The sequence below is a fragment of the Limanda limanda genome, chromosome 13 (assembly GCF_963576545.1).
Source record: "Limanda limanda chromosome 13, fLimLim1.1, whole genome shotgun sequence".
In the NCBI taxonomy this organism is placed as follows: Eukaryota; Metazoa; Chordata; class Actinopteri; order Pleuronectiformes; family Pleuronectidae; genus Limanda; species Limanda limanda.
The window spans coordinates 15,229,826-15,254,261 of NC_083648.1; the positions used below are offsets into that span (position 1 = coordinate 15,229,826).

General features: G+C 44.7%; 1 protein-coding gene and 1 pseudogene across 1 annotated transcript; one reads left to right on the forward strand and one right to left on the reverse strand.

Moving 5' to 3' along the window:
• On the reverse strand, positions 1–3,197 carry LOC133017510 (proteasome subunit beta type-7-like; annotated as a pseudogene).
• A 6,806-nt stretch (positions 3,198–10,003) lies between these two features.
• Positions 10,004–23,856, forward strand: LOC133017511 (uncharacterized). Its single transcript, XM_061083618.1, has 13 exons — positions 10,004–10,016; positions 10,297–10,436; positions 10,479–10,557; positions 10,750–10,817; positions 13,383–13,454; positions 18,964–19,109; positions 19,273–19,332; positions 19,432–19,599; positions 19,679–19,859; positions 19,988–20,131; positions 21,364–21,562; positions 21,690–21,894; positions 21,981–23,856. The coding sequence occupies exons 1-13, from the start codon at positions 10,004–10,006 to the stop codon at positions 23,854–23,856; spliced, it is 3,351 nt and encodes a 1,116-aa protein (XP_060939601.1).
• Positions 23,857–24,436: the final 580 nt, after the last annotated feature.

The following is a 24,436-nucleotide window of genomic DNA, read 5'->3' on the forward strand; positions in this document are numbered from 1 at the left end:
TATTGCAAACAGCTGATCCGAGCAGGCGTCACTCAGCGTCCATGGCGTGGCCACACTGATCCACCACGTCCAGGGACAGAGGGGTCACAGTCTTGGTCAGGACGGCAGTGGTACCGGGATCGAACCTGTACTTTCCCTCTCTGGAAGAAACAAAGAGGAGGATCACACTTTGTAAATGAACTGTAAAACACAGAAATCCCTGTCTCTCAGCAGCTCGGCCTGACGGGGGGGACTCTTGCCTCGGACCACCAGCTGGTCGTAGCCTCCCAGGTGCTCCACTCCGGCCTCGCTGATCACGCACATGTCCACGGTCCACGTTGCTGCCGGAGCCCAGGTCGCAGAGAATCCCGGCAGCGATGGCGTCGCGTACGAGCTGCTTCGCCTCCTCCAGCTGAGACACACAGCACATGACCAAGCCAATAATACACAACGTCACTGTTTGTGATGGAGGCATTACAACCTCAATACATCAGAATAAACAGACTCTATATTATAGGATTTATATATAACACAGCAGACAGTGGTTGTTTATTCTGTGCAGATGATTCACATTTGTATTTTTACTTGTTTTTTTTGTATTATTGTTGAATATTTACACAGCAGACTTTTACCACGTTTTATTTGCAGCATCATTTTAGGATGAACCTATTCACATCTGTTTATTGGATTCATCGTCTCACCTCCATCTTCGGTTTGAATCTGTCCTCAAATACAGCGACGGCAGCTGCAGCTCCAGAACCTGAAACCACAATCAAACAACGACTTCTTATTCTAGTATTACTATTGGGCGTATTTGGTTTCCTACAGAAACACATTGCATTCACTTGAGGAAAAAAAATGTTTTATTTTCTATAATTACAGAGATATGTTTGTTTTCACAAGAAGCAAATCTGGAAAACCAAGCAGATGTGTTTTCGATTAATAAGTCATAGGCGGGCTGATAAAGATATAAATATTTGTGTGATTTGAATCAAAAAGCATATATATATATACACCAGATATAATCTTGTATATATGCAGAGATATTCATTCATTGATATATAGGAAGTGGAGACGCGTCGTTATTTACACTTGTGTTGAACAGAAACAAAATGACTGATATTAAATCTTTGCTGGTGTCCAGATCAAAATACCAAATCACGATGAATAGGAAGAAAATGGCTTTTTATTAAGAAAATAACTTTATCATTAACAATGTATAAAAACACAGGACAATTTTCCTTCTTCTTAAAGACTTCTGAAGGCGACTCAGTGGACCTGAACTTGTCATTCTGATGATATTTTGCCAACTTTTGATAAATAAAAAAAATGCTGCGGATCCTCCAGGCCAGCTGAACGTGGGGAACAGGGTCACGCGCTTGGCGTGGATCGCGCATAGGTTGGCGTCCGAGAATCAGAGGTGTTAAGTAACGAATTACATTTACTCACGTTACTGTAATTGAGTCGTTTTTTTGTGTACTTTGTAGCTTTTTGAGTAGTTTTTGAAATGGGTAATTTTACTCAAGTAGATTTTAACCGAAGTATTGTACTTCGCTACATTGAAAATGACATCCGTTACTGAGTAAAACAAAAACATAGTTCAGGGCGCAAGGCAATTCTCACTGCAGTGGTAGATGCTGCATAAAGTGGATGACGTTCCCTAACGTGCACATTCAACATATGAAAACTGATCGTAAAGTTCACTGTTCGTGAAAAATATGCGTGACAGGCACAACACTGCACAGGGATCCACTGCGGAGGGGCTGCAGAGCCGCGGGTTGCAGACCCCTGGCTACGGCGAAAGAGCGATTAGTTTACTGCTCCGCCGTTAAAGAGATGCGGACGTCAAAACATTAGTTCGGCTATAATATTACATCCGCCTCACATTTTCTCCTCCCGGTCGCGCGCCTACAGTTTGAGAATCACTGCGCTACACAGGGGCGGCCCTAGCACATTTGGTGCTCTATACAAGCTTCACTCCTTCCCCCCCGAAAAAAAAAAGTTGAAAAACGGAATTGCAACTTTCATACGGTATTTTGCCCTGTAAGACTGCATTTCTTTTCAAATAAACACAACAACGATCGCAACGACATGGTGCAAGCATTCGTTTTAGACAGCGTCTCTCCTCAGGAGAAGGAAACATTACGTAACGTTTTAGCTAGACCTCAGATAATATGGACGTGTTCACCGTTCAAATTCATTATTTGTCATTAAGTTGTGTTCAGTTCAATGTTCTCATTAAAATGAACACGTTCAATGAACGCGTTCATGCACAACACTGCCTGAAACTCAATAGCCTACTGGCCTACCTGCCTCGGCCGCTTGCGGGTGACTCTTCAGCTGTGCTGGATTGCTGTTCACTGCAAAGTGAACCCGGATGAGCTCTACTCACCTTGAAAATCAGCTGCTGCTCAAACTCAACAAGAAGTTTGTAGACTAGTGCTCGAAAGATGGACCAAAGTTTAACCAAAAGTTTAAATATACAGTGGGACAGCGGCATTTTAACTTTTTATTTTAGCTGTCATGTGGTTCATATCTTGACATGTCCTCCCAAAAGTTCTTAAATGTTGTGTTGACATGTTAAATGTTTAATGTTTGAAATGTTTAATGTCATTGCACTTAAATTTGTAAAGATGTCCTTTAATTAAAAATAACTGTTTTTGGATTGGATTTATGACCCCTTGTCCTTTTTTGCACTTTTACTTGAGTAGATTTTTAGATGGATACTTTTACTTGTACTTAAGTAAAATTTCATCAAAGTAAAGGTACTTTTACTTTAATACAATATTTCAGTACTTTTTACACCCCTGCCTAATTCTAACCCTAACACCAAGTCTTAACCCACAAAAGGCAATTGAATTTGTGAGGACCAGAGAAAATGTCCTCAAAACGTCAGAACGTCCTCAGGATTATGCTATAGAACCAAAATTGGCCCTCATAACTATAGCTAGAAACACACACCCACACACACACTTAATGATTTGCCAGCATGCAGGGTCTGCAGCCCACCTGTCTTTATGCAGCAGCACGGCTCGGTTCCTCTGCAGCCGGAGCCTCTGGGAGATCCGTGTCCTCAGCCCCTCCACGGTCTCTCCCCGGGGGACGGTGAGCTCCACCGGGCTGCCGGTGGTGGAGGTGATGGACAGACGCATGGTGGACGGACCGGTGGAGGCTCCTCCGGCCCCGCAGCCGTACACGTCCCTCCGCTGCTGCTCCATCGAGCTGACAGTGGGAAACCTCCCAGTTAATAAAACCAGACTGGTCCAGAATCAGCTCACACGGGATGAGACAGTGTTTCTATTCTGGGTTGTGATTCTCATTCTTCCGTGAAAAACTGTGACGCGTCTTTGAATGTCTTTAAAAGACGAGGATTATGGGTCGATTTCACCGCAAGTTTCTCTTCCTGTCTGACAGACGCAGCTTTACTCCACCGAGCGTAACGCCGGGTTCACACCGGACGCGTAAGCGTTGCGTAAGCGTTGCGTAAGCGCTAATCCCTAGCGCGCCGGCACTAGGCTGGTCACACCGGACGCTTAAGCGTCGCGTAAACGCTGGTCCGGAAACTCTTTAAACTCCGCGGCGGTCATCCTGCGAATCCTCTCCGTAATCACACATACAGCTGATATTTGTCATTAACTGCAACAGTGTCCCAGCATTTGTCCTTTTTAATGTTGTCTTTATACAACATGTGCCGAGGATTATACAGCACACTCTACTACTTCTCCACTTTAATTATTAATTTAATGTCATCCAGCTTCAAGAACTTCTCCGCTGTTTGCTCCGTTCAATGTCGGGTGTTACGTAATTACGTATTCTCCACTCAAGCCTATGTGGAGATTACGTAGACCCCCCCCCCGTGGCTGAAGTGTGGGCAGAGGATTTAATAATGTGATTGGTAAAATTGGTAAAATTAAAACTCCAGGACAACAGAAGGGGAAAACAAACTATGGGATGCATATTTTATCATTTACATCATATCAAATATGTCATCAATTTCGTTTAAAATCATTTTTCACTGTGTTTCCCGGAGCGATACGCTCGCGTCAAGCGCAAAAAATAGACTCGACGCCGAAACGATCACTGCACGACGCGAGGCAGCTTTGGTGCAGCGCGCCGCTTGAGCCTCCGGTGGGGCCGGCACAAAGGATTAACATGGGAGTGGATGGAAGCCAGCTGTTATTTAAGGCTTGGCGCTGCGCTTACGCGACATTTACGCGACGCTTACGCGTCCGGTGCGAACCCGGCATGAAACACCACAGCCAACTCCCTGTAAGCCCCGCCCGTCTGGGCACACAGCCAATCAACAGAGCCGAGGGGACAGTCCGCCTGGGCTGTCCAATCAAAACGCGTTATTCCCGACCTGGCTCCACCCTACTTTGTGCCACACTCCCCATTCATAAATGATGCAATGAACACAGCACAACACATTTTGTACAGGATGTGGAAATGTAGTTCTTCCATAGAGTTTCCCCCAGTGCTGTATAGGCCTGGCGGGCCGCCAGGCTTTTCTCCCCCCCCCCACCAGGCTAAGCGTCGCTTGTTTTTTTTATTTAAAAAAAAAAAAACTCCGTCACTCGCACACATCAAAAACACTTCACTTCCTCATTGAGCCCCGATCCCCAAACAACCCCATCCTATTGGTCCAAACAGTCACATGTCCCACCCCGACCCCTTCACTGACCCTCAGGCATCAGAACGCTCCTTCAACACAGTGTTTTACTGAACATACGTCAAAACCAAACATAAACCTAGTCCATTACACTATTAGGCTGCAGCTATATGGTTTTATTTATTTAAAAATAGGGTACTTCTTATTTCATACATTTTCCACAAATAGCCTTTCAAAGTTCTGTGTTTAATTTATTTCAAAGTAGGCAGACACTTGCCTGTGTATTTTGATGGTGTTTGTTATTTTGTTGCTTGTCTGTTTGAGTAGCTGGCTGAAAGCAAATAATGAGTAGGCTTACCTTTTATTGGTAACCTAACTGTTATGGTTCATTATTTCTGAAATAAGAGGCCTGACTGCTATGTTCACAGCTATTGATAATACACCACTGTTCACACACATACACACACTTTAACGTGTAGTCAGATACACATAATGTCCTTTGAGCATAAACGCACATAGGCCTGTCGCGATATGCAATAAATCAATTAATTGCGCGATAAATTAAAATGAGCGATAATTTTTTGCCGGCTGCAATAAATTCAGGGATTAAAGTTTTCCGTCGCTATGACGGATTTCCGTCAACTCTGCTCGCATAAGGCTAAAAATGAGATCGATGCAGATCCCATCCGGCAGTCGGCCGCGGCTGCCCGCGCCCCGCGTGCGTCAGGGCTCCCGTGCAGGTGTGGGAGGATCTCCTCGCGAGCCCTCTCCCAAGCGCTGGCTGGCCCCCGCCGGGCGCATTTCCTCCGTGGTGCGCCGCGACGGCTCCGGGTCGGCATGGAAAGGCTCGGGGCGGGAGGAACGGAGACCACGGCGAGAAAGGTTTCACAAAAACGTTCGGGGGGACGAAGGCGGGCGGAAGCCTGCCTGCGACAGCCCCAGCCGCGGAGACACGGGGGTCTCCGAGCGGTCTGACACAGGGGTCTCCGCAGAGACACGGGGTCTCAATTGGCTCAGGCACCGAAGTCAGAGTCACGAGTCAGAGTGTGTCTGTTTTGTATTTATTTTTATTTATTTAAGTAAAGTGTAAACTTTTGTTAACAGTTATTATACTATATTATTCATAGTTTTAAGTTAAAAAGTTTTTGTATTTATTTATATTTATAATCTACTTTAAACAGTTCATATATTTGGCAATAAAAAAGTCTTTCTTAAATGTCTTCCAGATGTCCAGTTCCAGTGTTCTTTAAAAATAAAAGTTATTGATCTTCGAAAGGGTGTACTTGCATTATTATGCCATTATCATTATATAAGTTGAAAATGGTGTCAAAACGGCAATATTATCGCTTATCGCAATCATTTCTGGGGCAATTAATCGCACAGAAAAATGTGACAGGCCTAAACGCACATACATTCTTCTTCTGCTTCTCAACTTCAGATGTTTCATGCACCTCACACATACACACACACACAAGGCAGAGGACCAACATCTGAGGGAGGTCAGACAGATAACAAACAGACCTCCCTCACTCACACACACACACAGAGAGTAGACTTTCATAAATTCTGAGACCTCCTCTCTCCTGTGAGATCATCAGTCTTAGAATGCTTTGAGGCCAGAACACTTTGACCTCTGGTAACCATAGCAATGGCGTGCACGTACAGCGCCATCATCACGCAACGCCAGGAGGACGACCCAACGAGATCCGACCAATCCCAATCCAAGAAGAACCCCTGTCATGCCCAGTATCGATATATAAGCTTTGTGCGCACTCTGCCTCAGCGCCATTTTTCCTGTGCAGGATCAGTGGACCATGCATGATCATTTGCTAGACACCGCAGTTTCCTGACCTGTGACCTCTGAATAAACCTGCTTAATTTTAACTTGAGAACGACGCCTCCTGCCTTTGATTTCCACTCGCAACACAGCAAACTTGAATTTTTTTTAATATTAAGCCATGGTTTAACTGCACTATAGGCTGAGTTCTTGTTTACCTGAAATGTGCACTTTATAATTTTATTTTGTACCGCCCTGTTCGCAATGTTGTTTTTCAAGTAAATAAAACATTTACATAAAGCAAGCCAATCCACTTTTCCATGTTGATAAGAGCATTAAAACGAAAAAAAAAATGATGGAAAAAAAATAAATGAAGTGACATTTAGAATAGAAAGAAAAGTTGCAAATAATCGAGAATTAAATATTTGAATCGTTTGACAGCACTAGTTAATAAGTATTGTTAATAAATGTCTTACAATAGCACATAATTGTCATAATTTCAAAATTCCTTTCAACTTTTAACATCGGCCGCCGGTCGGCTTCTCTAGCAGCCCTACCACCAGGCTTAGCAAGTTTATTTGTATTTTGCAGACGTCCACATCCTCTGCTTTATTCGTGTCCAGCCTGTGTCCACGGCAGCGGTGCCTCGGGCTGCACCTGTCACATGATGCCCGCAGTAGAGGAGCTGCTCTTGAGTGAAGCAACTCAGGAAGTGGGCAGAGAAATGCAGCTAATATGTGTCTCCTCGCTGCTGCTAAAAATAGCTGCACCCATAACACCCCCGCTTTGTCCAGCCTGTGTCACTCCTCTCCCATATAACCTTCCTCTCCTTCCCTCCCTCGCCCCCACACTCACTCCTCCGCACTCTCTCCTAAATGCAGACATGTTGTGATCTTATCTTTGTGTTCTTTTCTGTCTATCAGTGTGTGGGAAAAACTGTATCTATTCTTTTTTCTCATTTTCTGCTTCCATAGAGCCGCTCCATAGAGCTATGAAACATGTAGTGTTCTTATCATCGTGTCCCTTCTGTCAATCAGTGTGTGGGGAAAAAAAGCATGTTTTCTTTTCTCTCCTTTTCTGCTTCGCTTTGTGAGACGCTTCATAAATCTATGCTTGTTAAATCCCTGAGGATACTGTTGCGTGGACATGCAGAAAATGAAATCTAAGAGCACAGCTTCATTGGAATTCAAAAGGAATCCCACACTCATCCATTCTCGGTCTTTTCTCCTTTTACGTGACTGGAGGAACTCTACGTCCCATGGAGCCATTTTCTCTTCCTCCCTCCCTCCCTCCCTGAGACTATACCCCCCAGACCCTCACCCGTCCCCCCCATGCATTTCTATGGCAGGGTGTCATACTGAAAGGGAGAGGTCGCTAGTTTACATTCATCAGGCAGGCCTCGCCGAGAACAATTCCACAGGATGTCCTGCTCTCCAGTGCGTGCACAGACGCAGCTCTGACGTCAGCATTACAGCAACACACACACACACACACACACACACACACACACACACACACACACACACACACACACACACACACACACACACTGTATATGCTCTCCCCTACATTCCTCCCACCCCCTCTCTTGGCATCATTTCCCAGATGTTTCAATCTGCTGCTATGTTACACCTCAGAATCCCAGGAATTTCAGAGATTGTATCTAAGGAATCTGCTCAGATTATTTCAACAAGACTCGTCTTACTGACAGACTGTGAAAACATCAAATGGCCTCAGGTTGTCTGAAAATACAGACACACAGATGGAAGAGAGCTCTCAAGGCTCTCTGATGATCTTTAAGGTATTGGTTTCCTTAATTTTGATGACATTCTGAATAAATCACTGAATTTATTTCTTATTATGGTCTGAAAGTCACTCATCTGTTTCAAACACAGCTCTGATTGTTTGTATATCCACAGTATTTAATACCTATCACTCGTAAAACTATAAACTGTTAAGTCAATTTAAGGGTATTAAGAGTTTGCTGAGGTAAGCTCTGTACTGTGTGTCATTCTTGTTAATAGATGAGTTTAGTTTTACTGGTTCAATTCGTTAAAAGCAAGCAGCTGCTAAGATGTTAGCCCACAGAGGGGATGCTTTTCCCCCCTGTAAACTCTATAAACAAGTCCCAAGTCACATACTGTGTTAAGGTTTAAGATGTTTAAATAAATCTCTGAGGCTGTTTGAGTAAAGTAAACCCTCTTAAGCAGCGGAAAGTTCACAGGAGAGCTCAAAATATCCCAAAAATGTGCTGGTGCTCTGTTTCTGTCTGAGAAGACAGGAAAAGTCAGGAAAGTTCACATTTACACGTCACATGGAACACAGGCACGTTCCTGAACCAAAAGTGAAAACTATGACACCTCTGTCTCCAGCAAATGTTAACTCCAGTTTACATGTAGGCCACAATTCCCCCGGCTTCGTAAACCGCTGGACTTTTGTAGTTATTTCCGTCACTCAACCAGTTCTTCTTTGAGCCGCTTTGCTGAGGCTTTTTAGAGGGTAAAGTTTTTTTCTGCAGAGACATAAAACAGGTTCTTCATACGTCTGACTAACTTTGCTGCTTCAGAGTCACCGTCCTCCCACTTGGTGTTATCATCCAGCCCCAGTTTAGACCTCCTGCCACTTTGCTGCCGAGGCGTTTTCTATTTGTGCCAAGCCTTCATTTTCTACATCACACAGAAGTGCACGCTGCGGAGGGCCGGTTTGCAAGAAGGAGGTTGGATTAGAGTTTGGGGGCTAATTTTGTTTTGCCAGCCTGATAGAGAAATTATTTGATGTGAGAGAAAGGACTCAGAGGACAGAAAAAGACCGACATATAATTGAAAAGGAGTCAGACTCTGAAGAAACCCTCATATAGGTCATTCTCAATTACTTTAAACTTATCTGAAGCCAAACAAACAAACTATATCTACAAAGAGCAACAGCAGTCCCAAGTGGAAACCAGCCAACTGCTAGATATGGACAGGATCAATACGTTCTGCAGACTTGCACGGGTATACACCAGTATGTAATCTGTTCTCCCGGTAAAGACTGGTTACGAACATGAGCAGGTCACCGGATACAAGCAGGATACTACAGAACTTTATTGTCATTGTGCGAGCACTACTAGTGTCAAGATTTACAATTTAAAATACTCAAATAAGCTAAAATAAGTCTAAAATATAGTTCTGCAATAAGATAATAGTAAACACAAGTTGAGGAGACGGAGCTTTACATACACACTTTCCTCACACTGCAATATATTGTTCCTTGATTAAAATAGATGTCTCTAGATCTCACACTTTGTTACCTCCAAGTTCCCACAAAGCCCAGTGTACACAATATAAACCAAGCAGAACTCATACTGGGATGTTACCTGTTGCAGGCTTGATGTATTGATGAAACATAACGATATCTCAGGAGCTCAGGGCAGTTGCCCCCCTGTTGGTAATTCTGCCACATGTGTAAAGATGATGAGATAAACCAAATTCTTGCACCATGTATATCTTCTGTGTTGTAATTTGCGTCTATTGTTGTTTTTTATGCTAAATTTACACTTCTCTAATTAACACATTGTGACATTTTCTCATTTTTACTAGCTTTGTTAATTTCCAGAGACGTGAAACTACTTTGAGCTGGAGGGTCGTCTGGGTCTCGTCATGGCCCCTGAAGGTCTGCACCTTCATTGGATGCAAACAAAACGTAACACGAGGCGCTTCCATTTTAAGTTCAGAATATTCAACACGAGAACTACTATAGTGCAACGACGCCACCATGTGGTGAAAGATGAGATTACAAACGTCCACGACAACAATCTGTCTTCTTGCATCTTGTCTGGTAAAAAGAAAAAAACTGAAACACAGCAAAGAGAAAAATATTCAAATGCAGAGTTAGGTATACTACTACTAAGAATACTCATTTCAAAATAATCAATTTATCGATCTGTCAGCAGCTGCCATTCATGAGCAAAAGACTGTGAATGACGACGGGGTTCCTCCTCCATCGTACATCACCAACATCATCACCACCTCCACCACCATCATCCTCATCATCAGCACCAGCGCAGGTCATGTGCTGCGTCGGGAGCGGGCGGTGGGTGTGTCTAATCGCGTGTGGTTTCATTCATAACTCCAGTCTCCATTCGGAGCTCAGATTGAAGTATGCAGCCGGGACAGGCTGCCTGCGCGCCGCTTCACCCGGAGTCCACAGCCCGGTGAGTGCCTCCTCCGCCCGGCTCCCATCAGCACCACGTCCCCGACCCACTCAGGCGATGTGGGGCCGTTTCATAATGTAACGTGGGAATAACCGACTCTAGATTTCTTGAGACGCGTTCAGTGCGCACGGCGATGCCCCGCAAGTGAAGCTTCCTCCTGCGTGATTCTAACGCTGATTGGTTCCCCCGCAGACTGGAGAGCAGACCACGCAGGGATGAGGGACCTCGCTGATCGGAGGGTTTTTGGAGAAAAGGAGAAGGTGCTGCTGCCGCCGCTGGAGCTGCCGCTGCCGCTGAGCAGCGCTTCCGGCTGCCGCGCGTCGCTGTAGTCAGTCCTGCACAGAGCGGTGGGGGGGGGGGGGGGTGAACAGCTGCTTCAACATAGACCGTAAGATACAGCACATCTGGACCACAGCAGCATCCAGGCACACGTCAGGATGATAGGCAGCCCCCCCCCATTCATCTTCACTCTTCATCCTCACTGCTGGAGTTGTTTCTGTCTCTCTCTCACATGTTATGAATGAAGTGGGCGGATGTCTGTCTGTGTGATGAGGTGAGAGGAGATGCGAGGGTGTAGCATGGCATCAGACCCTGGAACGCGCACACGCCCGCACACGCACGCGCACACTCTTCCTCGTTCTCCCTCTCTCTCTCTCAAACACACACACACGCGCTTGCACAGGATTGATATTCTCTGCACCAGCCCGGGTCAGTGTTTTCATTTTTACCTTCACTGTTTACTCACAGATTAAAAGATGCTGAAGCCCAAAGGTCTCTGCTGCTCATTATAATTTACAACTGGATTACATGCAGATTGTTTCAGGGTAGGACAAATGTATAATAATAATAATAACAATAATAATAATCCTCTTCATCCTCATCCTCATCCTCATCATCAACATCATCATCATCATCATCATCATCATCATCATCATCATCATCATCATCATCATCATCATCATCATCATCATCATCATCATCATCATCATCATCATCATCATCATCATCATCATCATCTCCTTATAAAAGACACTAGAGAGAAGTAACAATACATTTAAGGCTTGAATGGATGACTATATAATAAATATAATCATTATTATTATATAAGGAAAAAGGGCAAATGTTAACGTCACATTTTATGAACATTGTGATGCATAATGTAATTTCATTTTTATATTTAGCTTTAAACCATTTTAACTGTCCGATATTTAAACAGCAAAGATGAGACAGATCTGTTGAGCAGCAGATGTGATTTGAACTGAGGGGAACACTGGTCATGTAAAAAAAATATATATAGAGAGTCTCTCCTTTCCCCAACCGTGAAACTTTTAAATTAATCTGCTGTTGGCTCTTGTGTTTGGAAGTGCATGTTTGAAACTATCAAGAAACACACAAAGACACACACACACACACACACACACACACACACACACACACACACACACACACACACACACACACACACACACACACACACACACATACACACACACACACACACACACACACACACACACACAGACGTAATGGTCTGCTGACACTGACCATGTAAGCATCACCCAAATAATTGAACAAAACAAGGATGTGTATGTGGTGTGTGTGTGTGTGTGTGTGTTTTCAAGTGAGTCTCTGTGTGGGTCTCTGTGTGTGTATGTCTGTGTTTGTGTGTGTGTGTGTGTGTGTGCTGTTCTCTATTGTCGGAGCGTTCTCTCTGCTCAGAGCTTTGTCCACATCACATTTACCTTGAGCTGCTGGTATGTGTGAGACATTACATAAAACACGACTCTCACATGGCGAGGGAATGTGTGCAGCGTTGGCAGTGTGTGTGAGGAAAACATTCACTGATTAAACAAGCTGCACGCTGTGTAAATAATCATGTACTGTCAGCTCCTCTGCCTCTGTCTGTCTGTTAGTACACTCATCTGTCTATAATGTATAGAGATGAGATGTCAAAGGGATTCTCGGTTATCACACTGTAGTAGTTCATTTTCAGGAGATGTCAGACTATTTCTAATCAAATTGGGTTTTATTTCCCAGCGTTCAGACCAGAGAGCAGTTGGGTTTACGTCAGTTCGGAATGTTTAAGGGGCATTACGTCAACTTTCCACATGAGGAGTTGTGTTCAGGCTGTTGAGTGATTTTCTCTGCGGCTCTGGAGGTAGAAAAACAAACCTGTGTCGTCAGGGTGATCTTTGCTCGGGGTTGTTGAATCAAAACCCTTCATACTGTTTTTATTATTCGCTATAGTGAGATTCAGGCGCGGTAACTTTTAAAGAATAGCAGAATAAAAAATAGCCTGAAAAACAACCTTGTCTGAAACAGGCTTTTTCACAATTATTAACAATGGCTCTTTTTATTCCCTGTAATTCATTGGATTATTTCTTTACTTTTCCTACAGAGGCAGGTCACAAAAAAGACTTTGTTGGGGACTATTTTCAGCTGTGGATGAATACACATTTTGTGCTCTCATGAGTACTCAACAGCAGCAGGATGATGTGTGCACAGTGCAGGAAAGATTGAAAATAAATTACAGCTCCCATGTTCATCGTAATGAAAGAAAATGTAACAGTGCAGCAGTGTAGCTAACTGATGTGCCTTATTGTTTTTCTTAAAGAATAATAGAGCTCTAACATACAGAGGAAAACATCTATAAAGATTTAACTACACAGACAATTTATCTAAGTGGATTGATTCACTTATTGTTTGAATCTTTTCACCAAGCTTATTCTTAAAAAGGTAAAATCTTCCTTCCCGCTGTTGTAATGGTATTTCCTATAGAAAGAGCAGCTGTGTCTGACCTCCTCCACTTTCTCATTCCTCTGCAGGGTTCACTCACGCTGACCTGGACCATGAGCAATGATTTGCCTCTTCTGACAAGTCTGACTGAGAACTCCACAGTGAGTAAACTGCTGCGTCCGACACCATCAACACATTCTGTCCACACCCTCACATCTGCTGCTTGCTGTAAAAGCAGGTCCTACACAACATTTTAAGGTTCAATGCAACAACCCAAGAAGCTTCCAGTGGCAGCAAATGCGAGAGCTCTTATTTATTGGCAAGACCAGTTTCCCCAGTCAAATGAGCTCCCTGACACACCCAAGTGGTTGCAATTGGAATCGACCGCAGTAAGAGATCGCTCTCTTTCAGTTCTCCTGTTTTCCACTCAGGATTATCCAATGCATCTAGTTGTGGCAAATTGTGCTCTGCAAAATTCACTTAAATTAAAAAAAAAGATTAAATGATGCTTCAAGCTCCTGCCCTTTTGTTATATTCTCCCGCGTGTTTGAATTATAATTATGTTCCATTTCAATCATATCAGGCGTGTATTTACAGGAAGTAGAAAGGACTGACTACTATCGCACACTGGCAGATAAATATAATCATTTTGCGTTCTATAAATAGCTGACAGAAACCTTCTCCCGTCCTCAAGCTCACTTTTCTGTTACTTACAAGCTGGTCATAAAATAATTTCGAAAACGCACCAAAGGAACACTGTTTTTATGCTTTTGTAAAACAACATCCTAATTCTAAACCTGTTGTTTCAAATCTTGGTGTGGAGTGTAGGGGATTTAGAGGAGGTTCAATTAATGTCAGGTTGCAGTTGATTCAATCTAAAGTTATGCAAAGATTACATCCTTCTAAAGAAAAAAATCATACAATGTATTCTAATTTATCTGACATTTGTGACAGAGGTAAATCTTCATAAGGCACTCGAGGCCACAGCTTTTGGCTTTGTCCTGAGATTGTTCCCTTATGGCAGGATCCTTTTAATTGGTTTTCTAAAATATAGGATCTACAGATTGAATCTGATCCCTGTTTGGCTGCTCAGTAGCTTCTCTTCCACATACTGCACAGCAGACACTTATGTTTGTTAGTTGCAAAGAGAATAATACTCAGTGAATGGAAAGCTACCAGCCAGAACCTGTTAAGCAGCACCGGCTCACGGGCGGGCCGGTGCTGCCGATAAGCCTCAAACATTGTTATTTTCAGAACTGCCTCGTACTGCTACTGATGCAACATATCATTAGAAAGCTAAGATTCTTCCAATTCGACTGATGTAAACCATTTCAAGATCCGATCACCACAGCCGGTACAATTAACGTCTCAGTCAAGACACTAACACAAAAAAAACAATCACAAAGTCGACGTCACTCACCTAAGAAGCATCATATTAATCCACAGATCGATAACATTCCAACGAAAACAGTCTTGGTACATTGCCAAAGGTCCAGACGATCCAATCCAGTAACATAATCAGTCCAAAACACACTATTACATCAAAGAATAGCCCCAGTCAGCTGTTGCGTAATCTCAGCGCAGCCAGCATCAAGATGTAAACAACATGAAAGATGTTTATTTGTATAAATTTTAAACCATATGACCGGTTTTGCCTCCTTTATATAAAAGTATGATTTTGAGTGTAAAAGTAGCCTTTTTAGCCTAGTTGGTTACCATAGTTCCAAATGGCCTTTGCGGAAAACGCCTAGACATGTCCTTAGGAAAAAAATCTGTGAAATTGTTATTTCACAGATTTCTGTTGTATTGTTATCAAATTTGAACCACGGCTAGTCAAGGCTTCATGCTAGGGTTTCTGTTGTATTGTTATCAAATTTGAACCACGGCTAGTCAAGGCTTCATGCTAGGGTCCCAGTGTGTTTTCCAGCTCGTAAGTCCCAGCTAGAGTCATCTGCAGGCATCTGTTTAACAAAAAATATTCAGGCGGAAATAAAAACCTTCTACTTCACTGTGTTCCAACTGCTATTACTCAATGTCAGTAGCACTTAGACTGATTCTGACTGTTGGGGGGGAAAGTTCAGAATGTTACCTTTCAAAGAGACCAAGATCATGCATGTACTCCAAATGGTTCAAGAACAGCTTTCAATTTACTTTCGGTACTCCTCAGACAGGCATTTTAGGCGAATCTCACCCCCTGCTTAAGAGGCTACTGGACCTAGTTTCAGGGAAACAGCTCGAGAGGCTTCGAAGCAACACGCAATGTTGTCCACAGCCCAATCACACCATGTATAGTGTAGTTATAAATTTACTTCTCCGTTTATAGTGGTAAAAAAAAAAGGGCAGCAGGTTTGAGGTGTAGCAGCAGTGGAGAACGGCCGGATGTGACGGCTGCGTGTGCTGCTGGACTTTGTCTCCGCCTCGGGAGGACAGTAGGGACATCTGATCCAGCAGCAGTGATTATCTGACAGTTAAAGCCGTCTGTGCACAGGGAGAATTGACTGTCGCTTGCCTCCATTCTGAGTGTGTTAGAAACACGGCCTGAAGACTGGCCAGAGCCTTCCACTGCTGCAGCTGATTGATCGTGTTGTTCCTCCTGTTTGGCTGAGCTTGTAAAAACAGCAGATTTCATTAAGCTACAGATGCTCTGACAAATACTGTGTGTGTGTGTGGGTGTGTGCACGTAACTGTGAGTATCAACGGTGTGTGTGTTGCCATTAGACTGTGATGGAGCCTTGAGTCACACACAAACACACACACACAAACAGCTTTAAACGTATTATACAGAATCTCCCCATAGGCTTCATCTGAATATAGGCCACCACAGCATCTAATGGAAAAACATTCTTTGTGTGTGTGACACTGTGCTTAGTTTAACATGTTCTGGCCTGAAGCCGGTTTGAGGTTGAATGAAAAAGGGTTTTTATTCACTCTCATGTGCATAATCCTCACAATCCTGTGAGTTTATCAGCAGGAAACTACAGCTTCTTCTATTCAGCAGCTTCGTCGTCTCCTCCGAGCCGCGAATTGAAGCTGAAACACTTTGGTTGATGCTGTGTCTCATGGAAGCACCTTTACAGTGAGAGAGGTCACCATCAAATCTGCTGCCTTTGCAGATTCACACACACAAATGCAAGCATTCACACACGGACACACCATCTCCCGTAAAGTTGATTATTTGATTGGTCAATTAACAGACAACTAATTTGAAAAAAATGTTAATTATTTGTAATTTTTCAATCCAAATATCAAACGTTGTGTGGTTGCTGTTTATTTTGTCACTCATACTCTAGATCTTTGGGTTTTTCAGCCGTTGATGAAACCAAACAAGGAATTCAAAGATGACGTTTTATAACTCGATAAACATACCATCAACTGGAAAAGAAGTGGGCAGATTAGTTGCAGTATGTGGATCTTCTCTCAGCTGCAGACTTGGGGTTTTTCAACTGTTCCTGTTAAAGTCAACATAATTCAACATAATTCAAAGGTTGGCCTGTGCTACACAAGGAGCTCCTCCACTTCTGGGTTTCCTGCAAAGCATAATGATAATCCTTTCACATTTATAATGCTAAGTTTTGCAATAGATGAATATTCCTTTAGTGGAGGTGAAAATAGCCCAATTATTTCCACTCTCTTTTGAAACTGACATCAGAAGAAGAGCCAGAAAAGTCTGGGGATTCGCTCATGGGCGTCTGCGTCCTCCTCCGATTTCCATTTTTAGCTGGCGGAGGACTCATTTCCCCCTCATTGAGAAGAGCTGGGAAATTGAATTAAGGGTCTCGCTGACGTTTCGATTAGCATCCCCAGGCTCACTCAGCCAAGACTTAGAGTATTAATCAGAGGGAGTAGAGAGGAGAGCAGTTGTCTTATCTGTATTTATGTGTGTGTCGGTGTGTGTAAGCAGGATGTGTGTGAGTTAGTGTGGATAACAATCACTGTGAAGAGGAAAGGACTTAAGAGAGTCTATCAGTGTTAATTCCACTCCTGAGCTGACAGCGTAATGCGACATAGTGACTCATCGCCACGTAGCGCAAAGAGCGACGAATCAATTTCTGTCCCAGCCCAACCAACAACCAAACATGGAAACGGATGTGTAAGCTTCCAACTTATGGTTCTATTAAAAGAACGATTTATGAGCCACGTCTATGCTTTCTGAATGCAGGTAATGGAAATGTATTTGAGGTTGTACAGCTCAAACATTAACAGGGAAGTGTGAGTAGCAGGGTCTGACTGATAATGGTACTTGCAGTGATGCAGATATTTATTGTAAATACTGTGTGTGGTTTTGAAATTGTATTCTTGTCAGCGAGGGGAGTGAGGGTGTTGTGTTTGTGTATGTGTGTGTGTGTGTGTGTGTGTGTGTGTGTGTGTGTGTGTGTGTGTGTTGTGGTTTTAAGGCTTGGTTAGTTGGAAAAGGGGCTTTTGGATTTCCTCCCTCTCACTAAAAGAGTTAGTATACAGCATGAACACAGTAATGATTAAAAGCTTTAAATACACAAATTCAAACGCATGTGATTGAATTACATTTAGTTTAAAAGCCAGAGATTAACATACCTCATGTGCCTGTTACTGTTTAAGAAGGTAAAACCCTTGTTCTGATGGAGGCAACTGAGCTCTCTGTGTCTGAAGCAAATATACTGGGCGGATTATTTCAATTTACACCAATGACTTAATGGCACATGTTTGTGCTTTTGCAGGATGGGCCTCCAAACTCTGAAAGTAAGTTCATACCAGTACATTTAAATTGGAAAGCTACAACACCAAACCGGGGGAATGTTAAAAGACTACAGATTATTTAAATGTCATACTAAGATATTTTGTCAAGGTGAGCAGCTCAATACAAGATGCGATCAAAGATTTGTCCAAACAGTGAGCTGGTATTTCATGCAGAGGTCTGGCAGCACACCAAAATGTGCATGGTTTGTCTCTCTGAATCTTTCCATTTTCTAAATAAGTATCACTTTAGTGAGGCGTCCACTTTGACCCTGACCCAGTCTGCGCCCTCGTTGGTTTAACATCAAACAAATCCTGGGCTCCCTGCAAGGTGTTTGATCCATGAAGTGAATCAACAACATCCATCATCCTTTTTCTTATTTAGGTGATGGATGTTGTGTATTTTATCAAGCCAGAGAAAAAATAAAAACATACATTCAAAGGGTTTTTTAAAGCCATTGTTAAGATGTGGATTTTGATTTTATTTTTACGGACTTTAATCTCCTGAGTTGGTGGGCAGGTGGGAGGGTTGAACGGATGGCGAATTCAATTTATCAACGTCTCTGTTGTATAAAGCCTTTAGGTAAGTGAGTCACTCAAAGTTAAATGTGTTTCTTGTATCTTCTGCTCTCGTGGGACAAAAACTATGAAATTATGAGATTCGAGTGGGACAGATTCCGGTGTACATATCTGGTCTTTTTAAATGTTACACAATTAAACCAGGAAATTCATACACAGTGTGGTGTCATCTTCTTACAGCCCAGTTATTTCCAGCTGAGGACGTTCATCAAAACATCTTTAAAAGGAATTGTGGTCTAATCCTGATGCTATTCACTGTGTTTTTCACTTTTCTCTGTGCCTGTTGTGTTGGCAGCTATACGTTAATAGCTAATATACCAGTTCTCTAAATTGCACCTTCCAGGGTCTTAACCTCTTCTCCTGGTTGCCCCCCCCTCTCAGGAGGTGCCTCTGTCAGCAGGCCAGGCGGAGAACTATGTGCTGCTGCTGGTGCTGCTGAGTGTTTTTGCCGGGGGGACGCTGGTCCTGCTCTCCCTGCTGCTCCTCTTCTGTCACCACTGCTGCATGGGCGGACGGCGCTACTCCAGGTGGGTGCCGCAGCCTGCTGAGCAGCCCAGTGCGTGGGACTGGCCTGGTTCTGGTCTGCAAACACCGGGGAGGGATTAGGAGGCAGCATGAGCAGTAGATCAAAGCAGATGTGAGACCGAAGGCTGTGATGCACACAGAGTAAAACTGATGTTCGTCTTTCAGAGCCAGCGATGACCCTGAGAAGACCAACACCACTTATGCTGAGGATTCTCAGCCCACCCAAGGTCAGAGCCGTGTTTTTTTTAAAGCTTGTTCTCTGCATGTGGTCTGGTTCACTGTCGTCACTAACTATTATTCCCGTTGTCCTTGCCTTGTTTGTCCCTCAGAGATCACCATTCGTCTGGATGAATCAGATGCTCTCTCAGCCTCCAGCTGCCATGAGGGAGAGTCAGAGCGATTCGTCTTCACTGGGTCGACTGGTCGCAGAGTCTCCTTCAATGAGTCTGCTCTGTACGAACAGGAGAAGACGACACAGGAAAAAGGACGCAGGTAGAAATCATCTAGTATCCAGTTTTACAGCTTATTTGATAAGACAGCCTGAGGATTCATGAGTTCTCCTCCTCTCCAGGTACACTCTCACTGAGGGAGACTTCCATCACCTGAAAAAGGCCCGACTGACCCACCTTCACCTGCCGCCGGCCCCATGTGACCTAAAGATCCTCACCATCATGGAGTGTGACTCAGCAGACAGCAGCACGGTCAACATCAGTGAGACCGCAGCTCAGAAACTGCCCCTCACCATCTACCAGGTAAAACGATTCTGCGTGGCTGAGTCACAACGGCTGCTGTTTAATTTGGCTTTTGGAAATTCACACAAACAAAGACAACGAATCAGGTAGTTTTTTCATTTGTGTCGCGTGTTGATCTCTGTCTGCAGCCTGGTGAGAGAAGAGTCCCCGACTGGCTTAGACAGAGCCTGAGTGGAGGGCTGCCGGGAGACCCTCACCACTCCATCATCCTGGACCAGAGGCTCAGACAGAACTCATCAGCCATGAAACCACAGCACACACGGTCCCAGACAGTGAGTTTCAACATATTCCACTTTCTTTTGAGAATTTTGAAATGAGCATTAAATAATAGAGCTCAATAAATCTAGACATCCAATTGGCACAGCTTCATTTAAGGTTACGTCAGTCAGTCAAACACTTTGGCTAAGATTTAAATATGTAATCTACCCAATGGAGGTCCATGAAACCTCACTACAGACATTCATGGTTCCTGTGCAGTCACTCTTATTGACTTTAATGATCCACAGAGTTTGTCACAGTGATGTTTTAGATAACTGTTGCATTTGGGCTTTTAAGAACAAGTGAATTAATTGCAGGAAAAGTTGTTGGCGTTTCATGTTCCCCTCAGGATGACCCGTAACACCCTTTGGATGCTTTACCTTTATCTGACGTCCTCATAACACCACTTCTACAATATTTCCTTGATTTTTGGCCTCGAGTCCCAGTTTGGCCGGGGTCATTCTGTGCGAAGTTTGTACGCTCTCCCCATGTCTGTGTGGATTTCCTCCAGGTACTTTCTCCCACAGTCCTAAGACTTGCTGTTATGGGTCAGAATGATACGTTTTCCATATGTGTGAATGGTTGTGCACTGTATGTGGGCCCTGTGATATGATGGCATCTTGTCTCGGGTGTATCCGGCCTCTCGCCTAATGTCAGCTGGGATTAGTTCCAGCTCCCGCCCCGCACACCTATAGCTGTAGAGTAAATGGAAAGATGGATGATGGATGGATGGATAAATGGATGGATAAATGGATGGATGGATGGATGGATAAATGGATGGACGGATGGATTGATGGATGGATGGATGGATGGATGGATGGATGGATGAATGGATGGATGGATGGATGATGGATGGATGGATGGATGGATGGATGGATGGATGGATGGATGGATGGATGGATGGATGGATGGATGGATGGACATTCCATAAACACTAATTGCTTTCTAGTGTTACAATGACGGATTAGTTAACGCAAATTTATGCAGGGTAAATACATTTGCAAAGAAAGGTTCTTCCCAGTGGATTGATCAACACATATAACTCACACACACACACTCACTCAGTTCAAACCCACTGATGCACTGTGGCATCCGTCACCACTGCAGATGAGTGACAAGACAAACTGCTGTCCCCCGAGGTCATTCCCTCTGCCCGTCACGATTCATCTCAGCTTATCTGCCTCAACCTCTCCTTAATGTCTCATCACCTCCCTCCCTTCATCCTCCTTTTCATCTCTCCTGTCAGATGGAGGCTATCGGTGACAGGGCAGAGGCTGAGAGCGAAGGGAGTATGAGAGGAGAGCGGATTCAAGCTCAGGGCCAGACTTCAGTTCTACATTTCTTCTCTAAGCTGCGGCGCCACGCTAGTCTGGAGGGGGCGGGGCCTTTCTTCAGGAGGTGGAAGTTCGACAGCAGTCACCGTGCTGCCAGTCTGGATGCAAAAGGTTTGGATAAATGTTATGAATGCATGAGTACAATTGATTTGTGGGTAAGCTTTGTAAAAGATGAGCATGTCAGTTGATGAGAAGGTGAAAAGAATCAAGTTCACAGCTCTCTGTTCACGGGCATTAGGTTCGCCCAAGAGAAGGCCCTTCCAGAGACAGAGAGCAGCCAGTGAAACCACCGATCACACAGAAGATGAGTCTATATCTCTCGAAGATGAGGTCATGGAATCCTTTCCACAAACTCCCATCCAGACCAGTGAGCTCCAGTCTCTCTCTGCAGAGTCTCTGTCTCACCACACTACCACACCCCCCTCTTCAGTCTTCCTCAGCAGGTACAAACCCCATCCCATCGTACCACGACCAGCACCATAACAATTCTCAGAACTACTGATTAACTGACTGTTCTCCATTTGTGCAGGCTACACCTGGAGGCCATGGTGGAGGTAGGTAGAGGCAGCAGCACCAGGAGAGAGAAAACCTGTTTGCAAGCAGACGACTGTCCTGTTATGAGACATGACCAGGCCACAACCAACGGGACAGGAGTGGAAACTGAAACTAAACTAGATGCGGTTGTAAGAGCAGAAGCTGTGGGAGTCGAGCTGGAATCGGAGGAGGATGACGACCCGTTTGAGGTGCAACAAGAAGCTTCAGAAAGGTTTGAAGACATGTTGAGGGAAACAAATGGTGCAAAGACAGAGAGCCTGGCAGCAGATGTGAGGAGAAAGAATGAGGCAGTAGACGTAGACGACGGAGAAGACGTGGTTTTGGGAGCTGAGGCCCGACGAAGGGCCGACTCCGGGTCGTCTCTTTCCTTCATGATTCGCCAGGAGAGCTTGGAGCCCCCTCCCTGTCTGTACAGAGACATTTGGAGCCTGAGGGCCTCCCTGGAGCAATACGCTTCGTCAGACCAGAGCAGCACAGATCGGGAGTCCATCCGCAGTGATGCCGATAGCGTCTCATCCTACGGTGGTGCGGGAGCTCGCTCTGGCCTGGACAGCTACTTGTCCCAGGATCTGGATGATGACCCTGACGGAGAAGGGGAGGGAGAGGTCATGGAGGGAGGAATCAGAGGAGCGTCAGGTGGCGACAGTGAGATGGGAAGTGGAGCTGGAGGAGAGGGTGAGGCGAGTAACAGGAAGCTCCTTCAGATGGACAGTGGCTACACCTCTATCGAAGCACCATCCAGGGCCCCGGAGGAGATGCGGCTTTTTGGGACTCCGGGATCCCAAAGAGTAAAGACAGCATCGGAGAGAAGGTTGTTCTTCACCAACTCTGGAAGAAAAGGTTCAGTGTGCGAAAGCATGGAGTCCAAACTGTTTCAGGAGGAGCTGGAAGACGAGATGGCCGATGGCACAGAGACAGAGAAACTAAAGGAGAGAGCTCACACCTGCAGCCAGTCTCTTACCCTTCAAGAACCATATCAACTTCTGAAATCCCTTCATCCACAGAAACCTCCAGTGTCACAATCACAGCTCGTAACTCCTCTGAAGAAGCAAATCCCACCGCCCCCTAGTCCTCACAGACCTCGCCTCCGCCACCGCGACTACAGCATTGACGAGAAGACGGATGCACTTTTCAACGAGTTCCTGCGACACGACCCCCGGTTTGACCAGCAGGAATCTCCGCTGCGCTCCAGGCACCGCTCCAGAGTTCACCTTCGGAAACAGTGGCAGAGACACAAGCAATACAGTGATCCAGGGTCATGCACCGGGGGCAGGTACTCCCCTTCTTTAGAGAGGCAGAGGTTTACTCCGCTGAGAAGGGGTGACAGCGCCGGATACCCTCTGGACACCAGGTATCACAGCACACTCTCACGCATCGCAAGTGCTGCCGACGAAGAAGCCAGCGAGGTTGCAGATTGCGAGGAGGCAACCATCGAGAGTGGGGAGAACAAAGATCCGTCAAGGGATGGAGTCGCAGCCAACAAAACATCTGAAGGCACGGATGCAAGAAGGAGCAGCTCTAGTCGTGCAGGGTCGGGCGGAGACGGCCACGGCTGCCAAGTCACCGCAAACAAGGACTCGGAGAGCACAGGCAGCCAGTCTTTGAATACCGGGACTGCACAAGACTGCCGCATGGATCCAAGATGTGACAACAGGAACAACAACGGTAGTCAAGCTATCCTGTCAGAGGTGTCCCTGCAGGAGGAAGGCAGTCTGTCTGACAAGCTGGCGGAATCGGTGGAGGAGAGGCTCTACGGCGGCTTGCGCACGGCAGAGAAACTCAGCCAGGGAGGTTCGGAGCGCGTGCTCGCCGTGTCTCGCACGTCCTCACCTGGCTTTAGTCCCATATAACCTGCCCACACCGCCATCTTCCTCATCACCTTTATATCAGATCCATGGTGTTGACCACAGACTGAAAACAAAGTCGACAGCAACTCAAACATCATCATGTTTTAGATACTGGGTCATTATCATTTCCCTTTACATCGGGACGATTCATTAAAATAATTATGGCCTGAAAACTGGCGCATCAACACACACACACACAACTTTGTACTTCTATCTTATTGAGGACATTTATTGGCATAATGCATTCCCTAACCCCTCCCCCTAACCATCACAACTGATTCCTAACTCTGATCCTTACCCTAACACTAACCTAAAGCAAATTCTAACCCTAAGAGGAAGTCTTAACCTACTGGGAAAGTGAGGACTGAACAGATTGTCCTTTCACTATATCTAAAGGTCAAGCTCAGATGTAGTCCTTGCAATGGTATGTGTACAAGTAAACAAACACACACATATACAGTATATATACACATATATATATATTTTAAGACTGAAGTACTTTCTCAATGACCAGTCTCTTCCAATGATTCCACTCAGACCTTAATTTCCACTGTGACATGTGATGCCCCCTTTTTATTGGTAA

Bases quoted from the DNA above. Each gene is read 5' to 3' on its own strand.
- LOC133017511 (XM_061083618.1), top strand. The intron at 19,333-19,431 runs AGGTCAGAGCCG...CCTTGTTTGTCC, and splicing joins GAGGATTCTCAGCCCACCCA to CTCAGAGATCACCATTCGTC. The intron at 19,860-19,987 runs GTAAAACGATTC...CTCTGTCTGCAG, and splicing joins TGCCCCTCACCATCTACCAG to CCTGGTGAGAGAAGAGTCCC.